Here is a 21,357-nt window from a genome sequence, read left to right as displayed (position 1 = left end):
CATTCTGTGCTTAGAGATCCACTAGGTTTGCAGGAAGACTCTGCAAATCAGTTTCTATCACTGATTATGAGCACAATTACTTAGCTGAGCTCTAACTACAGGGTATGAAGTGAGGCACATTTGTGCCATCATCCTTAACATGTTCACAGAAAACTGATCTCATTTACTTTGAATTACATTATAGATCAAACTGAACTAGCACACCTGTACTCCAAAACACAACAGCATGCGAATAACAAAATGGAACAAACTCCATTAACTGGGAAGAGACCATTTCTCTTCAAAAGGAAGAACTGCAGTAAATCCAAACTTGGTAAAGACTTAGGGGCTTACTTTAAGTTCCCACTGAAAATACTTTGCTGTAAAACATATCATAACACAACCAGGAGTTTATGACGGAGACAGGAATTTTTGACATGCAGCACATATTTTTGTGTCACAATAATAATATGACTTTAATTCCCACTGTAAAGTCAAACTAAGGAAAACCCGGTTCAATAGCGTCAGGTACGTTACAGGACGAGGACACAATCAAGTTATATCAAGTTGATATCAAGTTGTGCTTTCACAGCCAGGCTTGTGATCAATACTGACCAGAGTTTAAAGTGAATTCATTAAAAACCAAAAGGATCCCCAACGCAGCGTGATAACCAGCAAGCTGTGTCACGTCAATGCAGTGGTTTACATGCAAGGGCAAGATCTTCTACAGCACACAACCTTAAGACTTCCACTGCCTGGAAAAGCTTGAGCCGGACGCAAATGTCGAAACTGATGATTTTCCAGGATATCAAATATCAGTGACAGATATAAACTGACTAATTAAACGGCCCAGTCAAATTCCTGTCTGACTGAAACTTAATTTGAAAGAACCACAACTATTATATACAGCACACTTTGGGTGGTGCTATAAATGTTCCGTGCACTGTAAGGATTCCTGAAACCTTAACAGACTGCATGCATCAGCATATGTAATTTGCAATGTAAAAATTATTCATTCAGGTATGACACCTGATTAACATTCATCTAATTCCCACGGGAGTCAAATTCAATTCTAAATGGCAGTCATTCAGGGACAGGGTAATTTACATCAGTCATTGGGACAAAAGTCCACTTCACATAGACCCACAACAGATTGTCTGGTACAAGTTATCTGGTTGTCTTAACTCAAGAGATCACTGTGAAGTGTGAAGATGCCGAATGTAAAGTTGAAAAGGGGGGTGGTGAATGCATCACTGAAATATACAGTTGCTGGTAACTGGATATAACAGGATACATCTCTAAAGCACAAGTCCTTGACACAATTTCAGTAACTCTGCTGCAACAAAATATTTTCTTTAGTGTCATACAGAACTGTCAGTTTTAAATTTAGCAAGTCATATGGTATTTCCTTTTTAAAATTTGGTATTTTCAACAATCTGCTAAGGCTTTCTTTATTTTTATTTTCTTTTCTCAACTAATTAATAACAGATCAGCGAAGCCCATTCTTCAAAAAATTACAAAAATCAGCAGGAGGCTCCATTGGTAGTGCCACCCATGCTGTCTTTAAGACCGTACAAAAGTTATATATGCACCGTGGCCAGTGAAGTTCATAGTAAAACCTGAAATGGATCAAAGTGTTATGAATTTCCATCCTATGTCAGTATTACCTTATTGTCAATGTCACCTGCTAAGCATGGATTCACCAAACACTGTCAACTTCCACTATTGTAATTCAGCAGAACACTAACAGTAAGGAGACCAGTCAACTTCAGACTGTACAGAAAAAAAATGATTTTGTATATATATACACACACACACACTTTTGGTTTCTATGCATTTGCTTACAATATGTACAGATTGTCAGTGAAAAGTTAAAAGCAATCTTTAAAACAATAAAAATGCTCTATACTTCAGGTGAATTCCAAATTTAGCAATTTCATTTTTAAGTGATCAGAAATTGGTATGTTCTGCATGTAAAATTGCTAGCCTTCATTGATGGATCGTCCAAGAAAGTCAATTATTTTTGATGCGGGAGAGAGATAAACTTAAACAAGAAAGCATAGTTTGTGATGCACCTTTAAATATCTCAACAAAATGAGTTGATCAACACCTTTTCCTTCCCCTATCTTATTACTCTGATGACATGAAATCAATGTTGACTGGTCCTCCACTAGCTTTTAAAAGGAAAATTAATTATTTCAAATACACTGCGCTGCTTTTATGAGACCAGACTTATTTGCATTGAGGAAAATTCAGCAGAAGTAATTGATGCACACGTGAATTTCTGGCACCGAATGAACCCAATTTTCATTCCAAATTTCCTCAAAATCCCCAGGCACAACAATATCAGATGCAAGCAGAAAAACAAACAAAAGTAATGTGAAAAGGGAACACGCAGGGAGAATATTACAAGAATCAGAGAACAAAAGGACTGCAAAACTGTTTCAACGCTGCAAATGAACGATGAAGGCTTCATTCAGGCAAGGTAAAAAAAAAAAAGAGATATCATATGGCATCCTGACAGTTGATGTCTTCATATAAATGTAATAATTTACATTCTAATTAGAAATAATTTACATCTTAATCACCATGGCTTGTATGGTCTTTTTTTTTTTTTTTTCAACAGTAATGAACAAAAGTACTGCTGTGCTTTTTCAACCTGAAACTGAACAGGCAGCGCAGCATAATGTTCCTGAAGCTTTATATTAATATTATCAGATATTATTTTAAACTCATACTTAAACATTGTGAAGGTGGAAGAGCTCCTTGGAGGGGAGGAGGGAGGGGGGCAGAATAATAATAATTGTTTTTACACAAAACCACTCTAAAAAGCATCCCTTGAAACAGCCCATGATGGAATGGAAATGTGATACCTTTCACTCACATTATTATCACAGCTTTCGACACCCTAGTATGCTTTGCACATACCTCTTTGGGTTCAGAAGGACTTATTTTTATTTAATGTTCTTACAGCAGAGTGGTAATGTGTAGTGATTCCAAGTAATTACATTAAGTATATATTTTAAGTATTGGAAATTTTAAACATGACACATTACCTATATCAGATTTTAAAAAAAAAGCCTATATCATGATTTTATATGTGTGGCACATTCATGTCAGAAGTTCTTAATTTTACATTTAATGGATACATTAATGATAATAATAAAATTTAACCTCTCCATCTTTGCACAATCATTCAGACAGTTAGCTTTCACAGCAAACATTACACAATATATTACTGGAAAACAGGGAAATATAATAATCTTCCCTTTTTGATTAACACAGAAGCTTATTCTGGAAATTTTACATAAAGTAATAATTATATAACATGGATGGCCTGACATTCTCCTCTAGAATCTTCTGATTCAATGCAGAATTCATGGTTGTGTCAATGATGGCAAGCCATCCAGGTCCTGAGGCAGCAAAGCAGCCCCAAACCATCACATTCCCACCACCGTGCTTGACGGTTGGGATGAGGTTCTTGTGTTCGAACACAGTGTTTAGTTTTCGCCAAACATAACATTTATCATTGAGGCCAAAAAATTCTACTGTTGACTAGTTTATCCAGAGAATATTGTTCCAGAAGTCTTGTGGATCATCTATGTGCTCTTCAGGCAGGCAGCAATGTTCTTTTTAGAGAACAGTGGTCTCCTCCTGGCTATCCTTCCATGAACACCGGTCTTTTTCTGATAGTTGAGTCATGAACACCCACATTAGCCAAGGCAAGAGTGGCCTACAGATCTTTGGATGTTACTCTGGGGTTCTTTGTGACTTCCTTGATGATTTTCCACACACCTGTATGGTGAAGACCAAACTCACAAAGTTTCTGATCTTTATAAAGAGTGGGGCCTCCCAAACTCACCCCTGAAGCTCTATCTAATTATTTGAACACCTGATTTTAATTATCCCCTTAATTGAGCTGATAAAACCAGGGGTTCACTTACTTTTTCACATACCCTGAATCTCAATTACTCATTGTTTGTCTAATGCATACATCATTTTGTTTCAAAATACATGGAACTGGTTAATATAAACCCTACTGGATATTTAAGAAAATACTATCATGGTAAAACTATGGAATTTCCATAATTATCATTGGGATTCACAAACTTTCACGACACTAATTGTAACCAAATTAAATGCAATTTCACAAAAAAAAAAACAACAGTTGCCAGCATTACAAAGAGGCAGAACTAAAACATGGAATGCAGCTGTGAATACATTGATCCTGCTGTAAAAAGAGAACGGCATACAGATTTCATCAACATCCGAGTAGGCGTCTAAAAGATGCAAATGGCTGTTTAGGAGTTGCTACCCACTGCAATTCAGCATAAGAAAAAGTTAGCAACATTGGGTTTGCAAAGGACCTGTCAAGTCTCTTCCTCTCATCCGCCTACTGCTCTAACCCCTGCTACTGTGATTAAATACCTCAACATAGTGGGATAAGACTGTATTCAAATGTTATCTTCCATAATAAAAACATAGACATAAAACTGAAGCACACATTCATTTATTAAAATAAATGATGTACCAAAAGCAGGACTGTAAATCAATTTAATGTACTTAACACCATTTACGCCTGACTTAAAAACTCATCCTCCAAACGTTATCTGACAAAAAGACCAGAAGCTAAATGAGGCATAATTCATGAAAAAGAAACCTTTTATCACTTACCCTAGCCAAAAAGGTAATTTCATATATTATATCTAAGTGAGCAGCGTATCCCTGCTTCATTACTGATAATTAAGACTAGTAATATTTTCTTGACAATAATGTGTCTATTTCCTGTGCACTCTACTGAAATTAAAGGTATCATTTTAAAATGATCAAGGTATGTATTGTATAGGATTAAGACGATCATAGAAACATACTGAGAGAGTCATAGGCAACTATTTCTGTTTTTGTTTTTTGTTTTTTACTGTGAACAAACCATTATTAGAAATGGGGTAAAATACTGTAAGAGAAAAAGTCCCGTCCCATCGTCACCCCACCCCACCCAAGATACAATATTACAATTATTAACCCCACCCTGAACAGTAAAATAAGATAAAATACCAATATGCAGATCTGTGTTCTTGTATTTATATGTGTATATGTAAGACATTGGAACTATCTCGTTATCTCAGTGTACTCTTTCTTTAAAGTTACTGAATACTGAAAGCAATTAATACTGCTCTCCTAATGGTCTATATGCATCACGGATTCACTGTTTTCACTTTATGACAGTAGAGTAAGGGATACTAACAACCCATTTTGTTTTTTAAATCAAGCCTTTACACAGTCAAATCTCTTTTAAATGGGTTCTTTGTCATTCGTTTGCCTCGTCTTTGATATAATTCCAGTCGCAACTGTCATTGATGCACTGTTGATGAACCTAAATAACCTTTAAGCTATTTTAACCTGAAAATCTGGTGGCAGAAAACCAGTAGGTTCTGGGAACAAAAGCATATCACCCCCAATGTGATCATGTGTGACTGTAATATGGCCGTCACATTTTAGGTGAATAGTCAAGTTTAAGTTCACTAAATCACATTTATAAGTTTGTATCTGAATCAGTTTCAGAAATACCTGGTGTTTAAAACAAACGGGGCAGTAAAATGCTAAAAGGCCACTTCATTATTTTTTCTTTGCAATTTTCATCTAAAACCATGGCTGCACTTTAAATGGTTTCCATTTTTAAAAAAAACACGTTCGTGCGAGCCCTTGAGGACAAGTTATTTCTTAACCTCATGGCGAAACAACTTAAATGGAGTATTTTATAACGCAAGTCTCTCAAATCCCTTGCCACGAATATAATATTTCAGTAAGAAAACAAACAAAAAAATAGCTTTCAGCAAACTCATTCCATGCAGCAGCAACAGCAGCAGCAGCAGCAGAACAGTTCCTGACAACACATCACTGGGATCTCCAATAAAGATGTGCTGATCACTCCAAACACCACATGCTCTGCTCACTCAGCTGAATTTCAGAGGAGATGGGAGGCAGTCGCAGATTGGCAAACACAGTAGACACAACGGTAATAGAAAATACTCCCTCAGATCGAAACCCACTTCTGGAATCCTGACTAAGCAGAGGGATACAAAAACAGGAAACGCTAGAACTTCAAGCAAGGGTGAAAGATAATACAAGAACGTTACTTAAAGAGGGATGTCCCACACAGGGGGTGACCAAAACAATACATAACTTCCTTCCAATAAGAGCATGAGGTGATTAGTCACACGTCCGATAAAGACAAATACCTTGAAGGTTTTCAGTACTAACCAGCATCTTTTTAGAGCAAAGGAAGGAATGGCACTACTTAACCTTGTCTTTCGAGTCAATAAATCTTCAGACAATACCACAACATTCATGCAATTTAATCTACCAATATAGTCAGCCTCCTTGTTTATGAAAATGTTATAACATGAAATATCCATTAGGTAAAGTACAGGCTGGGAAGTTAAAATGTCATCACAGGAACTGACTGTTTAGTTTTAAACCACACACACACACATATATATATATATATATATATATATATATATATATATATATATATATATATATATATACACACACACACACACACACACACACACACACACACACACACACACTTACATACATACATACAAAGATGAACCCACTTTATATTGTGATTACCGTGCAGGCATAATTTTCAGGCATAGGTTTCACATTTGCCTGTGACAGCACATTACGCAAGAAAAAAATAAACTAAGCTAACGGTGAATTAAAGAGCAGTGATTTAATACTGTACATCAAGTCCTTCTTTACATTTAAACAAATGTATATAGATTACTACAAATACATTTTGTATCATTAACTGAAAAGAAACAGTTTGTGTCATTATCTAAAAATGGTACGAAATGACGACTGATGAGAGCTATAAATTAGGCGATGCACTTGGTGTTTTTTTTTTTTTTTCTGGTGTGGTTTTATTTGGCGACGTTGGTGTTTTGTAACCAAACTGTATCCCATTAAGACCACACACGTAGCATTTGTTGACAGACTGCACAACATGTCCGTTTATCAGCCGAGATGATTATTGGTTGTTAGTTGCATTGGGAATTAAGTATATCCTGTGGTTACTTAGTAAAGCCCGGCCCGGAATTCACAACACACATAGCCTAATCCAAGTAGACCACTTGTGTCGTGCACTGCTTCACATTATACAGAGGGTCATGCTATACTCTCAATATTACAGTACATGCTCTGGAATATAGAGAATACAATAGCATATTTTTGCATTTAACACAACAGTTGTTTTTTAGTTTATTTTTGTCTAGCGTTCATTCAAATCCAACAACAGAATTAAAAGGTGAATTGCATTGTTCCAGATGATGCCGTGTTGCTAAGCAGATGCAGAGCTTGAAATATTCAGCTTTAGGCTTTTATATACATTATTTTCTATTCACTGTACTGCATACACATATAGGTCTGTATTTATTTCACTTATAAGGATGGTCTGTAAACAATCATAGACAGCTAACTAGAAGAAGATCTCAATTGTTTATGGCAGGTATCTCAACAGCTGTTCATTTATTGAAAGATATACACATTTTACCCATATCTTGTTGGTATTCAACTTTTTTTTTTTAATAACCTTTTGAACCAAGTCACTTTTCATTCAACTTGATTTCAAAGAATTTGCTTTGACAGAGGCAAGTTGTTTCTTGTTACGTTTCCTTCAATTAAAAAAAAGAAGGAAATATTTAAAACACTCTAGGCATATGGAAGTTCCAAAAAATATTAGTGGGCCACATTTTTTATAAAATTCATACCCACTTTGAACAATTTTAGACCTAAGACACAATTATGTCTTTGAAAATACATTTAAAAATACATATAAATGAATACAAACAAATGTAATATATAAAACAAAGTACGTATGTACATGATGTGTTATTCCATTTACAAATCAGTAAGTAATACATATATTTAGAGTTTAACCTTAATTATATTATTACAATAAAAGCTTTGCATTAGAACTTCTTCAAAACTGAACAATCAAATGGATTTCCATAGCAAACATGAAAGGTTTAATAGACTAAAATTAATGAACATGATAATGTTTTGACACACTCGGTAATTCAATACAGAAATGATGGACTAAGGACTCCTACACAGCAGAAAGCTGACAGGGAAGTGTTCTTTTTTGTTTTCCCTCTGTAAACTCTGCAAAGGTCTCCTGATAAAAATAAAAAGGATCCCTCCCTAGCATATGGAGTAGCTGCTATGTCCTTCCAGGGACGGTCTGCAGTGATGTGTGCCGAAGGAACGCCAAGGAGAGGTGCATTGTCAAAGGCAATTTAAATCATTGGGCAGTTAGGATGAGGCAGATTAGTTGTATGCAATCATGATAGAGAGTTTATCCTGGCCCCAAACCGTCGCTTGGGAAATCTTGCACGCAAACGAATAGAAACTCCGTTGTTATTAGTGTCAAGAAGGCATGCAGAGACACAATTTGGTTGGCAGCCAGGCGAGATGACTCATGTTGAAAAAAGTGACCAATTGCATGTTGAAAATGGAAATTGATAGGCATGTTGCAGTTTGGCAACAGTGCAAAACACTAGGAACATTTATAAATGTTGAATACTTCTATGATTTTTTCAAAAGAAGCACTCTGAAGAGAAATGTGATTTTAGAGTGAATGTAAATTGCATGCACTAGTGTCCTTTTTTTTGTTCTTTTTTTTAGCTGTCCCAGAAGCATAAATATGAAAGGATGGGGTTCTTTTTTGTGAATACTGAGCAACAGAAATTAAATGTTTTGTATCCTTTAAAAAGCCATTTTTTTCACAAAGTTTGGACAGAAAAAAATGATGTTTGAAAGTTGTAATTTCTACAGAAAACAATATGCAATGATGTTGATGTTTTATCTTAGATAAGCAGGTGTATATTTGCAATACAGTACTTTATGCTTACCTGAATATCAAAAAAATATTCATAAAAAATCCAAGAAAGAAGTTAAAACTATCTAATGGCACCTTTTTTATTAACTGGAAATAATTGTAAAGCATAATTTAAAAATAAGTGAAATAACTAAAGCATTCCAACAAAATAAAAAATATATATTTATTTAAAATATACATACCAATATAGGTATGGAATAGTGCAAGCAGATTTTAAATTTATTTATTATTATTATTATTATTATTATTATTTTTTTTTTTTTTTTTTTTTTTTCCTATTACTATGGTTGCAAGCCACTATTTCAACAGTATATAAATATACCAAAAGTGCCTTAAGTTTTACTGTTTGAACTGATCTGCTTTGACAAATGTAACAGCTCTTTTTTCTATTCTTAATGCACTTGTCACTCAGTATTATCCATCCTCATTAATGACAATGGGAAAGTTTATCTAAAGAACACATTTAAAAATCATCCTCAATTTACAAAAGGGACCATAAAATCTCTTACAAAACAGAAGGCGGAACTACTTTCAAAACACTTTATTTCTGTATACGAATAATCTGCTTATAACAATAAACTACATTCTGCGGTGATCAATACATATTAAAGTGCTCGTACATACAACTCAATGATGCTCCCTGTGGTCCAGAATGTAGATAATGACCTTTTATACTGGTGGAAGTGACTAATGGTTTTCCTGCAAGCTTCATAAGAATGTGTTAATATTTTAACATATGTACTTCTATTCTGTTTTGCCCTGTATGCAGATTTTTTTTTTTTAATAAGTTTTTATGCCAAGAAACATGGTCAGGGGGTCCTTTAAATGCTGCATGGCAAGGGCAGCAAATTATGGTTCTATCTGAAATAAATTTTTACATTGTCAGCAATACTGGAGGCAACAGACATGCATTCTGTCTCCACGTTAACTGTAATGTACACAATGGTATACTTTTCCTTCAAATCAGCACCTAACCTTGTATCACCATAAGGCATCAGAGTCCACCCACTTCTTTCTTCCTTCTAACTGCCAAAGGGGGTACTGACCTGTCTGCCCGGGCTAGTTTTAATTAGTTCCAAGCGCAGTATCACATTTTATGCCCTCATTATATGAAATGTAATTTGGTACATTATGCACACCTAAGCCTTACTTCACTTAAGGTACTGCATAGTGTGGTGAAGTACGTAGCCAAATGAGGTATGAAGAGAAAAAGCATGCACATATAAATTATACGATACATACAACCAAACCCAAACCCAAAACATAAAAACAGTGGAATGAATTGACCACTCTTGCTTTTTGCAGACAGACAGTACTTCAAAATTGCACACGTTGCAGTACTACTATATTATTTTGTCAACATTTTTATTTTCATTCTAGCCTCTCCTTTTCTAATTTGATAATTCACAGGAGTCCCCCCGGTTGGCATGTAGACAACTCTGAAACAACGGGGGGAGGGGGGTCACTAACACCTGGTCAGTCAGCATAATCGCCACTCCCTCACATACCCTTCAAACACCTAAATGACCAAAACACTACAGTGCGAATTGGGTCCAAATGTTTGTTTACCTAAAGATTATCCTAATAGTCTTTCCTTCTGATTTAAGATTTGCGTTAATAAAAGTTTGACAGATAACTAAACAAAAATGTTTACATAACTTGCTGTAGATTGTAGTAATGTATTAGAGTGGCACACCCTCTGCTCTTAATGAAAAATTCCCCTTCCACTCTCTTCCAACAACAAGCTGAGGATATGACACACTACAACTCAACTGCATAACACTGCCTAATGATGAGCCTTCTTTAAGTCTTAATACTTCCAATGAAGTGGCCTCTTGATTAGCTTCACTTGGCTGCATTTTATGATTCATCATGCTTTATTTTTCTATCCAATAAGAATAGATCTGTAGCTCTGAACAACAATTCACAACTGATTATATTCTTTAAATATATTTATGTTTGTGTGTATATATATATATATATATATATATATATATATATATATATATATATATATATATATATTTTTTTTTTTTTTTTTCTTTAAAAATAAGGTCGCACATTTCATAAAGGAATTTCTAGATCTTACTGTTTTTGCCCTAATGGCTTGTTTACAAGTTTGCATTTAAAAGGAATCCGCTATTAACAGCGGCCTAATAAAAACAAACAAGCTCCCTATAAAAACTTTGCAGTGAAAGCTGTGGGAAAGTTATTTTTAGATCAGATGCTCGGAGAGACAAAGTCGAAATAGCTCCTGGCTATGGGACTTCTGTAGAGTGGATCAAAATTCCTCATTCTAGCCCATCCCAGACAATTAACACAGCCCTCCTGTAGTGTCTCTTGCTAGTGATAATCTGTAAGAAATTGGGGGCATTGTTAACCACAGTAAAGAGGCTACATGTTAAATCGAAACAAGTGTTTATTTCTTTTATTGTTACAGTATATAACACTCAAATTAGTACATATGAAAAAAACAGCATGATTAGAAAAATACATTTCATGAAATACACAGCTCCTTGTTTATAGATGTTTCATTCAATAGCATTTCTTAGCATAACAATAGGAATACTATGCTGTGCATCTCTTTTTTGCTCAAAGGGATGTAAGAAAAAGAACAAAACAAGTTTGCAATTGTTTAAAAAAAAAAAAGCATAAGTGAACTTATTTTAATGTTGTTGATATATTTTAAAGTGATTCGGGGTGAAATGTCACCCTGGGCAATGAGGTCACTTCAGCTATGCCACTGTACAAACTCATTCGTTTCAATACAGCTACATTTGCATTACAAAGGCAGCTTCCTGAGCAAAAACAAAACAAAGCTGGACCCATTGTCATACAGAAAACCACATACAACAAAATCTTCGAAGCTCATGTTGTAAATAATGGATTCAAAGACCACGCATGAACTTAGGAATACATTTTGAGTTTTATATTTGTATCTACTTGCTGCAAAATGTTGATGAAAATCCTAAAAACTGATTTTTTTCTTTAACATTAACAGATGTTTTAATTTGAAAAAAATAATAAAATGTACAATTAGTTAATCTTAGAACACCTTGGAATTGTTTAATTCACAATATATTTAAGAACTATAACAATAATGATGATTTACAGGGCAACATTTGTTTTACAGAGTAATTTAAAGAACACACACACATACACACAAAAAAAAAATTATCATAAAAATTCTCAGTTCTCAGGAAAACACTTCCTAACAGATTATTGTTTGCCGCTTGCTTTCTCTGGTAAACCTAATCATTTCAGGACTGTATTGTATAAAAATGCTGTAGAAATAAGTCTAGAATGGCATTTATTGTCTATAAAGAGTGCTTAAGAGATACTTAAGAATGTAATGGGTAGGATATGCATTTATGGAAAAGCCTTCATGGCCAACTAGCTTTGAAAAGTGTTTTTTCACTAGTACCCAATAGTTTCCAGTTCTTTGGATAAACATGTATGGTAAATATCAGAAGAGGTGACCCATGTGTTTACTGACTGGTAAAGACCATTGTGTTTAAGCTGCAGCACTGACCCCTAACAAAGATCCTATGAGTGACTGATTCTCTACAACATTTTCCAGTGACCTTTAATTGTGTTAATTTGGCTTTGTTACACACACTTCAGAAGCTTTATTGACGTGTTAAAAATTGAAAACCAAGGCCTACCAAGGGATATGTTTTAAACGTTACTTTAGACGTTGAAAAAGTTATGTTGATTTTTTTTTTCTTTTTACATCTGGTCACACATAATACCTGTTTTTCCCTGCTAAACGAGGTAAAAAATAAATAAATAAAAAATGCAAAGCAAATTATCCGTAAAACATAGAAACCTAAAATATCTTACTTATCAGTAAGAAAAACCCAAGACAACTTTTTTTTTCTGCTTTAGTTCACACATAAAATAAGAAAAAAAAAAACCTTTAAATTATAAAATGATCGTTTGGTGGATCGTTTTTTTCTAAATAATTGTCTGCTGAATCTGCAGTTTCTGCGGTCTGTTGGTACCAAGAGAATAGAATGTGTAGGTACGCTTGTTCCTGTGATTTGTAATATTGTGAATCTCTCCCTAAAAACTGGAACTGTTCCATCTAGTTTAGTTGGCAATTGTAAAGCCAGTACTTAAAAAAATCTACAACTGGGGGGGGGGGGGGGGGGGTCCCGAGTGGCGCATCCAGTAAAGGCGCTTCACATGGAGTGCAGGATGTGCCCCATAGCCTGGGGATCACAGGTTTGAGCCAACCTTGACCGGGAGTTCCTTGGGGGTGACGCACAATTGGTCGAGCGCTGCCGGGTAGGGAGGGCATAGGTCGGCAGGGGAATCCACAGCTCACCGCGCATCAGCGACCCCTGTGGCTGATAGGGCGGCTGTGGCTCTGCAGTGGAGCCGCAAGCTCTGTGTTGTCCTCCAGCACTACAGGTCTGGTGGCCTCGCTGTGGATCTGCAGTGTGAAAAATAACAGATTGGCAGGAGCATGTCTCAGAGGACACGTGCTCCAGGGAGCGGTGAGCGGAGGATACAGATAATATTTGGGAAGAAAAAACAGGAGTAAATTTAAAAAAAAAAAATCTACATTGGATCCTGTCTAATTATCGTCCAATTTCTAATCTACCTTTCCTTGCAAAAGTCTTGGAAAAGGTTGTTGTTGCTCAGTTGTCTGCTCTCTCTGTTAATACTCTCTTTGAAAAATTTTAATCTGCCTTTCGTAAACAACACAGTACAGAGTCTGCACTCATTAAAGTTGTTAATGACATCCTGCTGAATGCAGATGAGGGGCTGTTATCACGGATTGTCTTTTTGGCTATATCTACTGCATTTGACACCACTGATCACGCAATTCTTCTTGATCGCCTTGAGAAAACTATTGGCATTACTGGCACAGTACTCTCCTGGCTGCGCTCCTACTAAACCTCCCGACATCAATTTGTGTCCTTTGGAGGATCAAAATCGGCTAATTCTCTTGTTGTTTCTGAGGTTCCACGGGGCTCTGTTCTTGGTCCTTTACTTTTTAATTTGTATATGCTATTGCTGGGTAATGTGATCAGACAACATGGTTTTAATTTCCACTTTTACGCCGTCAACACCCAGATTTATTTTAAAATGAGTTTAACTGATGTAAACTGCAGTTAAATGCAAATAAAATTGAATTTCTTTTAATTGGCTCTAAAACTGCATTAACTAAAGTCTCAGTGAAAATATGAGAAGAGAGCAGAGGTAGTTCAACTTCAGCCACCTTTTGACCCCAATCTATTCTTTTGCTCTACAATAATCCGTTGATTGCCGCAAAGTTGAACCAGTCAAATTATACTGAAGTGACACTGTTTTATCTCTGTTTTGTCCATAAGAAGAAAATGAACAGTTTTAAGGCAGTGAAGCCTGAAAATGCTTTAAATATGCAAATGTTACTTAAATTGACGCTACATTTTAAAATCTAAAAGCTTAACGAAACGCTAGGTTTGCCTTATCGAGAAGGACGGCTCTTTCAAACCAATAATGCCTTAAGGATCCAATATCAGTTTAATTACATCCGAGACCAAGAAATCACTCCGTTTCACTTTACAGGCACTATAAATAGATAGCCTCGTTATGTACTGTATGTTGTAATGTTCCATTAACACACATTACCACAACACGAGGAAACGCTAGAGAGAGAAATGTAGAAGAAAAACATTTTAACATTTAATTTCCTCTCTGTTCCGTCCCTGTGCCTGGCAGGCTGGTGCCAAATGGATTTAGGGTTAGATTTTCTCAAATAAAAGTAGGTTGGAGTGACAGCGTCTGACAAAACAGTTCAGGAGAGAGCATTATTCCAGGTAACAAGAACCTCGGCTGGCGACGAAACTACAACAGCACAGGGCTATGCGAGGAGTTGTGACAGACTGAATTGTTTAGAACTGTAGAGTGCTAAGCTCTTCAAAACCAAACAAAAAACACAGTTAAACAGGTTTTACTGGAGTAACGCAAATCTTCTAAAGCTAATGCAAATACATGTTTTCTTGTGGTACTACTGCGTACAACTGAAACCAGCAATCACCTTTTTTTATTATTTTTTTTAAGAATACAGGAAATGTTTTGTTTTATTATTTTTAAGTAATGCAAGGAAAGTTTTACATTGGGTGTTCTCAGTACATTTTTATGCAATTATAACTTGCCAAAAGTTGAATGATTTAACAACAAAACTTCAAACTTCTTTACAACCGTGCATTATGGACCATATCAAGAAAAAATTATATGCAATACTTTTTTTTATTTATTTTTTATCAATAGACACAACTTTGACTTTAACCTGCAAATAACTAAATATTACTTTTCATAAAATCACCATCTATACATCTGTTACATTTTAAATTAACCTTCTGGCCTCCCCAGTGTGTTTACTCTATCTTAAGTCTGGTAAGGCAGGAGTAAGTGGATAAGAACAGTTTAATTGCATGCCTTTCACATACTTCCACGACTTCTCAGACTAGCAGGTGAGCCCTTCATAGTGTAAAGGGGAAAAAAGACAGGAGCCTGTTAATCTTGTGACTTTACACTCAGTCTTCTACCTGCTCAAACAAAGGTATTGGTTAATTCTACCCTTGGGGCACCGTGTTTAATCACTGCTCATCAACCGGTGGCATAACTTTACAATCCTGTGTGGGACCACTGTTCCAATTTCTTACTGTGCATCGAAAAGAAGCATCTAACACTTTTAGTTTTCATTTGTTTTGTGTCTGTAATGCTACATGTCTCTTTTAATTTATTTAAACATTTGGTGCCAGGTTCATCTTATCTTCAGACAGGCACTTAGTTCAACACATACACCACAAAAAATGCTAGAATAGACATATAGTTCTGACACTCATGAAAGGATTTGGAATCAATTGGATTGTTTTGCTTGAACACTTAATAAAAGCATGAGTGATTTAAAACAAATGTCTGTACTAGTACTACATTTAAAGGTGGTTATATATATATATATATATATATATATATATATATATATATATATATATATATATATATATATTATATATATAATAAAAAACAACATAGCGTGTGATTAGGCACGATAAGCAACTCCATGTCAAAGAGTAAATGCTTAGTCATTAGAAATCCTGCAGCAGGTTTATTAGGTTTTGCATTCTAGATATTATCTATTATTGCTTCAGCAATTTGTGTGGCCATCATATGACATGTCACTAGTTAAGAATCTAATTCTATCTACCTTGTCATGTCAAGTAACAGTTGCCTATGCTTTGGCCAGTCTAAACTCAGCTGAAACACGTAAAATGAATACAAAAGTAAACAGGCTTTGAGCTGCCTTTGGGAAACTCAGCAGGATGGCAGCTTCTATCATTTGGAATTATGACGAGACCCTGTCAAGATGTTTATATCTGTGTTGCATTTTTTCTTTAAAATGTTAATATTTTCTACTTAGGGAATTTACTATTGTGAAATACAAACCATAAAAGACTGAAAAACTAAAACACTGAATTTTCAGCCATACACAAAAGTGCCACACCTGGCGTTCAATCTGTTGTAAATAAAAAAAAAAAATGTGGAGAATGTGCAAACAACTAAGCCACAAACATTTCAGCTGAGAGGACATTTAAACACTGCCACTGGCTCCTCAGTGACCCTGAGCCTACTGCTGCTTGTGACAGTTTGGATGCGAGTTTTAAGTTTTAAGAAACTGCCGAGTCCCCAAAGAGCATTGTATTTCTAAAACTATGCCTTGAGATACCAGGTATAGTTTGAATATTTTATGCCTTTAACATGCACATTATCAACACATAGAACAATGCTTTATATAAAATATTTGCTGTGTGAATGAGTGCAGTACAAGCAGCTATTATAATTACTATTATAAAAACATCCAAACTCACTGCAGTGTAGGCAGTTCAGACATTCCAAACACATGAGCGCATATTGTTATTCGTGGCATTTTTAAAATATTGTATAGGTTTTGTATCTGTTTTTTTTTTTGTTTATTTTTCTGGGTAAATCCCTTTGCTGAAGGAGACAGGGGTGGGGGAACCAAGTGGAATGTTTTGAATTATTGGGCAGGTTACTTAATCATTAGAGTTATAATTATGTCTGACTGTGTAGCCATCTTTTAGTCAACAAACAGAAAATCAAAGGTAACGGACATGACTCAACCCAAACCTTAATTCCACATGATTGTGTCGTGTAAGCTCGTTTTGTGCGAGGACCGCTGAGGTTTTAGCAGGGGGATTAGTTGGCCTCCAAACCTTGCCCTGCTGATGCCTCGAGTCCTTTGAAGTCTGCCCATCATACCTGCCATAGCAGTGGGAACTAGACTTGTGTCAGTTCTAATCAGGTTGCTTGTCTTAGGAGAGCTAACTATGGAGTGTGCTAATTGGCCCAATCGTGGATTATACGTTTTTCTATAGATTTAAGACAATACTTCAGTCAAATGGGGTTTCTCTTTCTAATTAAGATCCCAAAGATAAAAAAGAAAAAGAACGAAATAGGATTAGACAGTCTTCTATATTTTATTTTCTGGGTACAATCCCCCAGCCCCACCTTCTCCCACCCTGGTGAATCATCTTGCTAGACTGATATTCTGCTTTCCATAAAATAAACAAATTTATTTTGCAAACAATGTGACTATGGGGTCTCCAAATTCAATGTATTTCATTATCATCCATATAAAACACAGCACTACATACAGCTGAACTATGAATGTGAGATGATGCCTGTGTACTCATTTGTTCATTTTCAGTCCGAAAAATATTAAATCAAGCACACAGAATAAGATTTAATGAATGACAAGGACTTGTATCAACAATAAAGGCGGAACAATTGTACATGCTTGCCCAGAGTACCGTAAAATGTGTTAATTGTAAACATGAGCCATTAAGTTGTAATAACTTAAAGATGATCCTCATCTGCTAGAACCCAAGTCAAAGGGTTTTCTAGATAATTCACTGCCAGTGGATAACACTGGCTGGAAAGTCTTTCCTTTGCCAAAGACATGATCCAAGTCTCAGACTTTTCTGTTACTCCCGGAACAAGGGCCTACAGGGACCACTCTCAAATATGAAAGGAAACCGTTCTTTAGGCTCCACTTAGACATATTCATTTCAGGAAATCCACTCAACAAAGATGTAAAAAAAAAAAAAAAAAAAAAAAAAAAGCTTTTGTTGTGTAGTTATCGTGTTTTATGATGTGGAAGAAAGTCCAGTAAAGGGTGGTTGGTAGTAGGTTAACAAATACCCTGTCATATATGACAAGTTTTAAATGTGAACTTGGATAGCTGGTGTCCCTCTTGGCTGTCTAGATGGGAGGTTGAAGTATTAACAAATTGCTAAACCCTGGAAGGCACTTTATTTGTGTGTTTCAGACATTTGCTGAGAGAAATCAGGTATGTGTTTGTTTTTTGTAACAAGCATATACCCAGTTGAATAGTTTCTGAGCTTAACAGAGTTAAATTAAATTAATGCATTAGAAAATAAATAATGAGCATTTTTTTGTGTGACGAAAGAAAAATGTAGTGAAAAACAGCAGGGGCTGGTTGCATAAAACACCTCGAGTATTACGTTTAACACTTAAGGATAACATTTCCCTTAACTAGGGACTTAAATGTGTTAAGTAGCTTTCTGCAAAACCACTCTGGGAACACTTAAGGGAAAAACTAAGGTGACATTTAACTTATGGAGTTTTATGCAGCTGGCCATAGTACCTCGAAATATTGTAACCTTTTAATAAATCAACATTACTTGTTTTGCGTCTGTGTAGATGTCATTCTAAAAAGTACATATAGAAACTGTTGACCATTTAAAAGGGATATTACAAACACCTCTTCTAGGGCAAATACACTTGAAGGATTTAAACACTATGCTCTATTTTGTGGACTGTACTGTATATAATTTACATTACCCAAGAACACTAAAATGCATGACATTTTAAAGCTGATCTTTAAAAGGACTGGTCATTTACAAAACAAAAGACCATCAAAAGTTTAAAGAAAACGTGTAGATAAAGTGAAAGTTGACTGTCGGCTTCTTTGAAAAACAAGCAAAAGATATTCAGGGCTCCGAGACAAAGAGAAAAACAAAACACAGTGTTGTCCAGCATTACAATGCAGTGTCAAAAACTCTAGAGGAATGGCTGAACTTCTTTCAACTTTAACTGTCTTTGGAAAGAGTAATTAAAAGGTCATTGCAAATAACCACCTTGATTTTTATAGACCTCCTGCATGTGTTGTCAAAGGGCTATTAAAAGGGGGGGGGGAGTTACAAATGAAATGGCTTTCCAGCTCTGCTCGGTGGATGACCTTATTTAACAATTGGCTTCATGATTAACTATTAACTACTCTCAACGTGATTAGATAATGAGGACCAATAATGCCCATTAATTAGGAGGAGAGCATCTTAATTTGTCCCTTGATAGGGCCCTTGTTGATTTGTTGTTCAGGAGTGGGGGAGAGTGGTGCTTGCTACACTCAAGTAGCAGGAAAGTGCAAGAAAAAAAAGGATACTTAAGTTGCTTAATCAAGTGGTCAGCTAAAGAGGCCAGAGGGTCAAAGAAGGGGCAGAATGGTCACTTGAGGGTGAAGTCCCAAACACCAAAGCCGTGCCAACCCAATTGACCAGTAGCGGATGAGAGAGTAAAAAGTATGCTAATTTGCTGGTGGGTATTCTTATTTCAAATAGCGAAGACGAGTAGCCTGCATAAATTCCTTCCACTCGAAAAGAGACAAAGTAAAATGATTTGTCAGTGCTGCCCACTTGCTTTATGTGTTTCATTAAAAACTTTGCATAGACTGTAGGAATAGATAACTATCACATCACCAAAGACATTCCTCTGAAGTCATTCATTTGTTTACGCTTGGCTTGGTAATACACAGCGTTTAATTGGGTAACAGTGTTGTATTCGCTTGCTCTTGGACAAAATAAAAAGATTCAGTAAAAGCTAGCATTCCTTGAGAGAGGTCCCTTTTAAAATTATTAATGGCCACCCTCAAAAAGCTTAAACACTACTTTAAGACTTTAATGCTATCATAAAAGACAGCTTACCTAAATGCAACACATACAATGGTATGCTTTGCTGCTAAAAATCCTATTGCGGTTGTATGGTTTGTATTTAAGGGAATTATAGAACTTTTGAGGGTATAGAAAACTATAGATTTTTTTTTCCTTACAGGTGGGTGGGCAACATACAGAAAATGTTCCCACATACTAAAAAGATTGATTACTGTTATTTAAAAAATAATTTATGTCTCTGAAAACAATCAAATAGGTTTAACCTACACCTATAATCTTGTTTAAATGTTACTCAATTGCCACGATTCTGATACAGAACAACAGATCAAGTGTACGTTTGTATTGTTGTATTTCAAAGCCAACCAAGCAGCCAGCAGTCATTACAATAGAAAACTGCTAATTATTTTTCTAGACTCAAAAAAGAATAAAAAAGAAAAACACACTTAAAAACTATAGACAATACAATCTTAATTGTTACTTAAATAGTCTTAATAATAATAATAATAATAATAATAATAATAATAATAATAATAATAATAATGGAACTGATCCACATTTCTTTCAATGAGCAAACCACATTTTGTTTTAGAAATAAACTGGTAAATTTTGAAATGGTCCTCATTTTCTTATATTGTTTGTTGGATAACACAGTTATACAAAACTAGAATTTAAAACTTAACATTAACGTAAACGTACTTACAATGATAAAAGTGGGAAAATAAGAAAGAATGACATTCACAAGGAAGCATCCTGTAAACTGTTCCTGTGGTATACATCGAAATACATCCTACCTCTATAGTAAATGGTTTTCTCTTCAATTTAAAGGCAAGATCCTTCGTGTCAGGAACTTCATACATTAAACTGAGATGCTTCACGTGTAATAAACCTTGTGGAAGGAACAGAAAACGAAGAACAAACATAAAACATATTGTCAACTGGTCAAACAAATGTGACTTACAAGAACTCTGCACATTTGAAGTCCCCTCAGCCTTTTGTAAACTAGAGTTCAGCCCCAGACACAACAAAGCAAGCGGTGAGATTGTGCTCAAGCAATCAAGCAGAACAAGACAAACAACAATTTGTTTACAAGGAAAACTAATTGCATTTGGGTACAGGACTGCAGATATAAAAAGAGATCGCCACCCTTGTCACAACTGCTGGACGTTTGTGTTATTTGCCCTTGTATTTACTGTAAGCAAATATAGCTGTCACCTTGCATGGTGCCCATGGCATCACTGAGCAATCCTTGTTTTACTAATTGCACCACTAGGCAGTGACTAAAACACAAAGTTAAACTGCAGCTTTGATCACAAAGTGTTTCTCCAGATAGATAGTCTGAATCAAAACGTCATATAAAAATAGCATATTTTAAATACATTTTTTTAAAAGCACGCTGACAATGAACGCAAAAGCAAGTGTGTATTTGTAGATGAGACCTGATTATGACTACTCTACGCTACTAAAGTGTCCAGCCAGCTC

General features: G+C 35.5%; 1 protein-coding gene across 1 annotated transcript in view; it reads right to left on the bottom strand.

The window, feature by feature from the left end:
* The window catches only part of LOC121294992 (elongator complex protein 4-like), a 62,106-nt gene that overhangs the window by 13,962 nt on the left and 26,787 nt on the right, over positions 1 to 21,357 (bottom strand). The window contains exon 7 of the mRNA XM_041219254.1: positions 20,670 to 20,764. Coding sequence (XP_041075188.1) covers positions 20,670 to 20,764 — 95 coding nt within the window. The remainder of the gene's footprint in view (positions 1 to 20,669; positions 20,765 to 21,357) is intronic.

This window comes from Polyodon spathula, chromosome 19 (assembly GCF_017654505.1).
Source record: "Polyodon spathula isolate WHYD16114869_AA chromosome 19, ASM1765450v1, whole genome shotgun sequence".
In the NCBI taxonomy this organism is placed as follows: domain Eukaryota; kingdom Metazoa; phylum Chordata; class Actinopteri; order Acipenseriformes; family Polyodontidae; genus Polyodon; species Polyodon spathula.
This window is presented reverse-complemented; position numbering and strand designations above follow the sequence as displayed.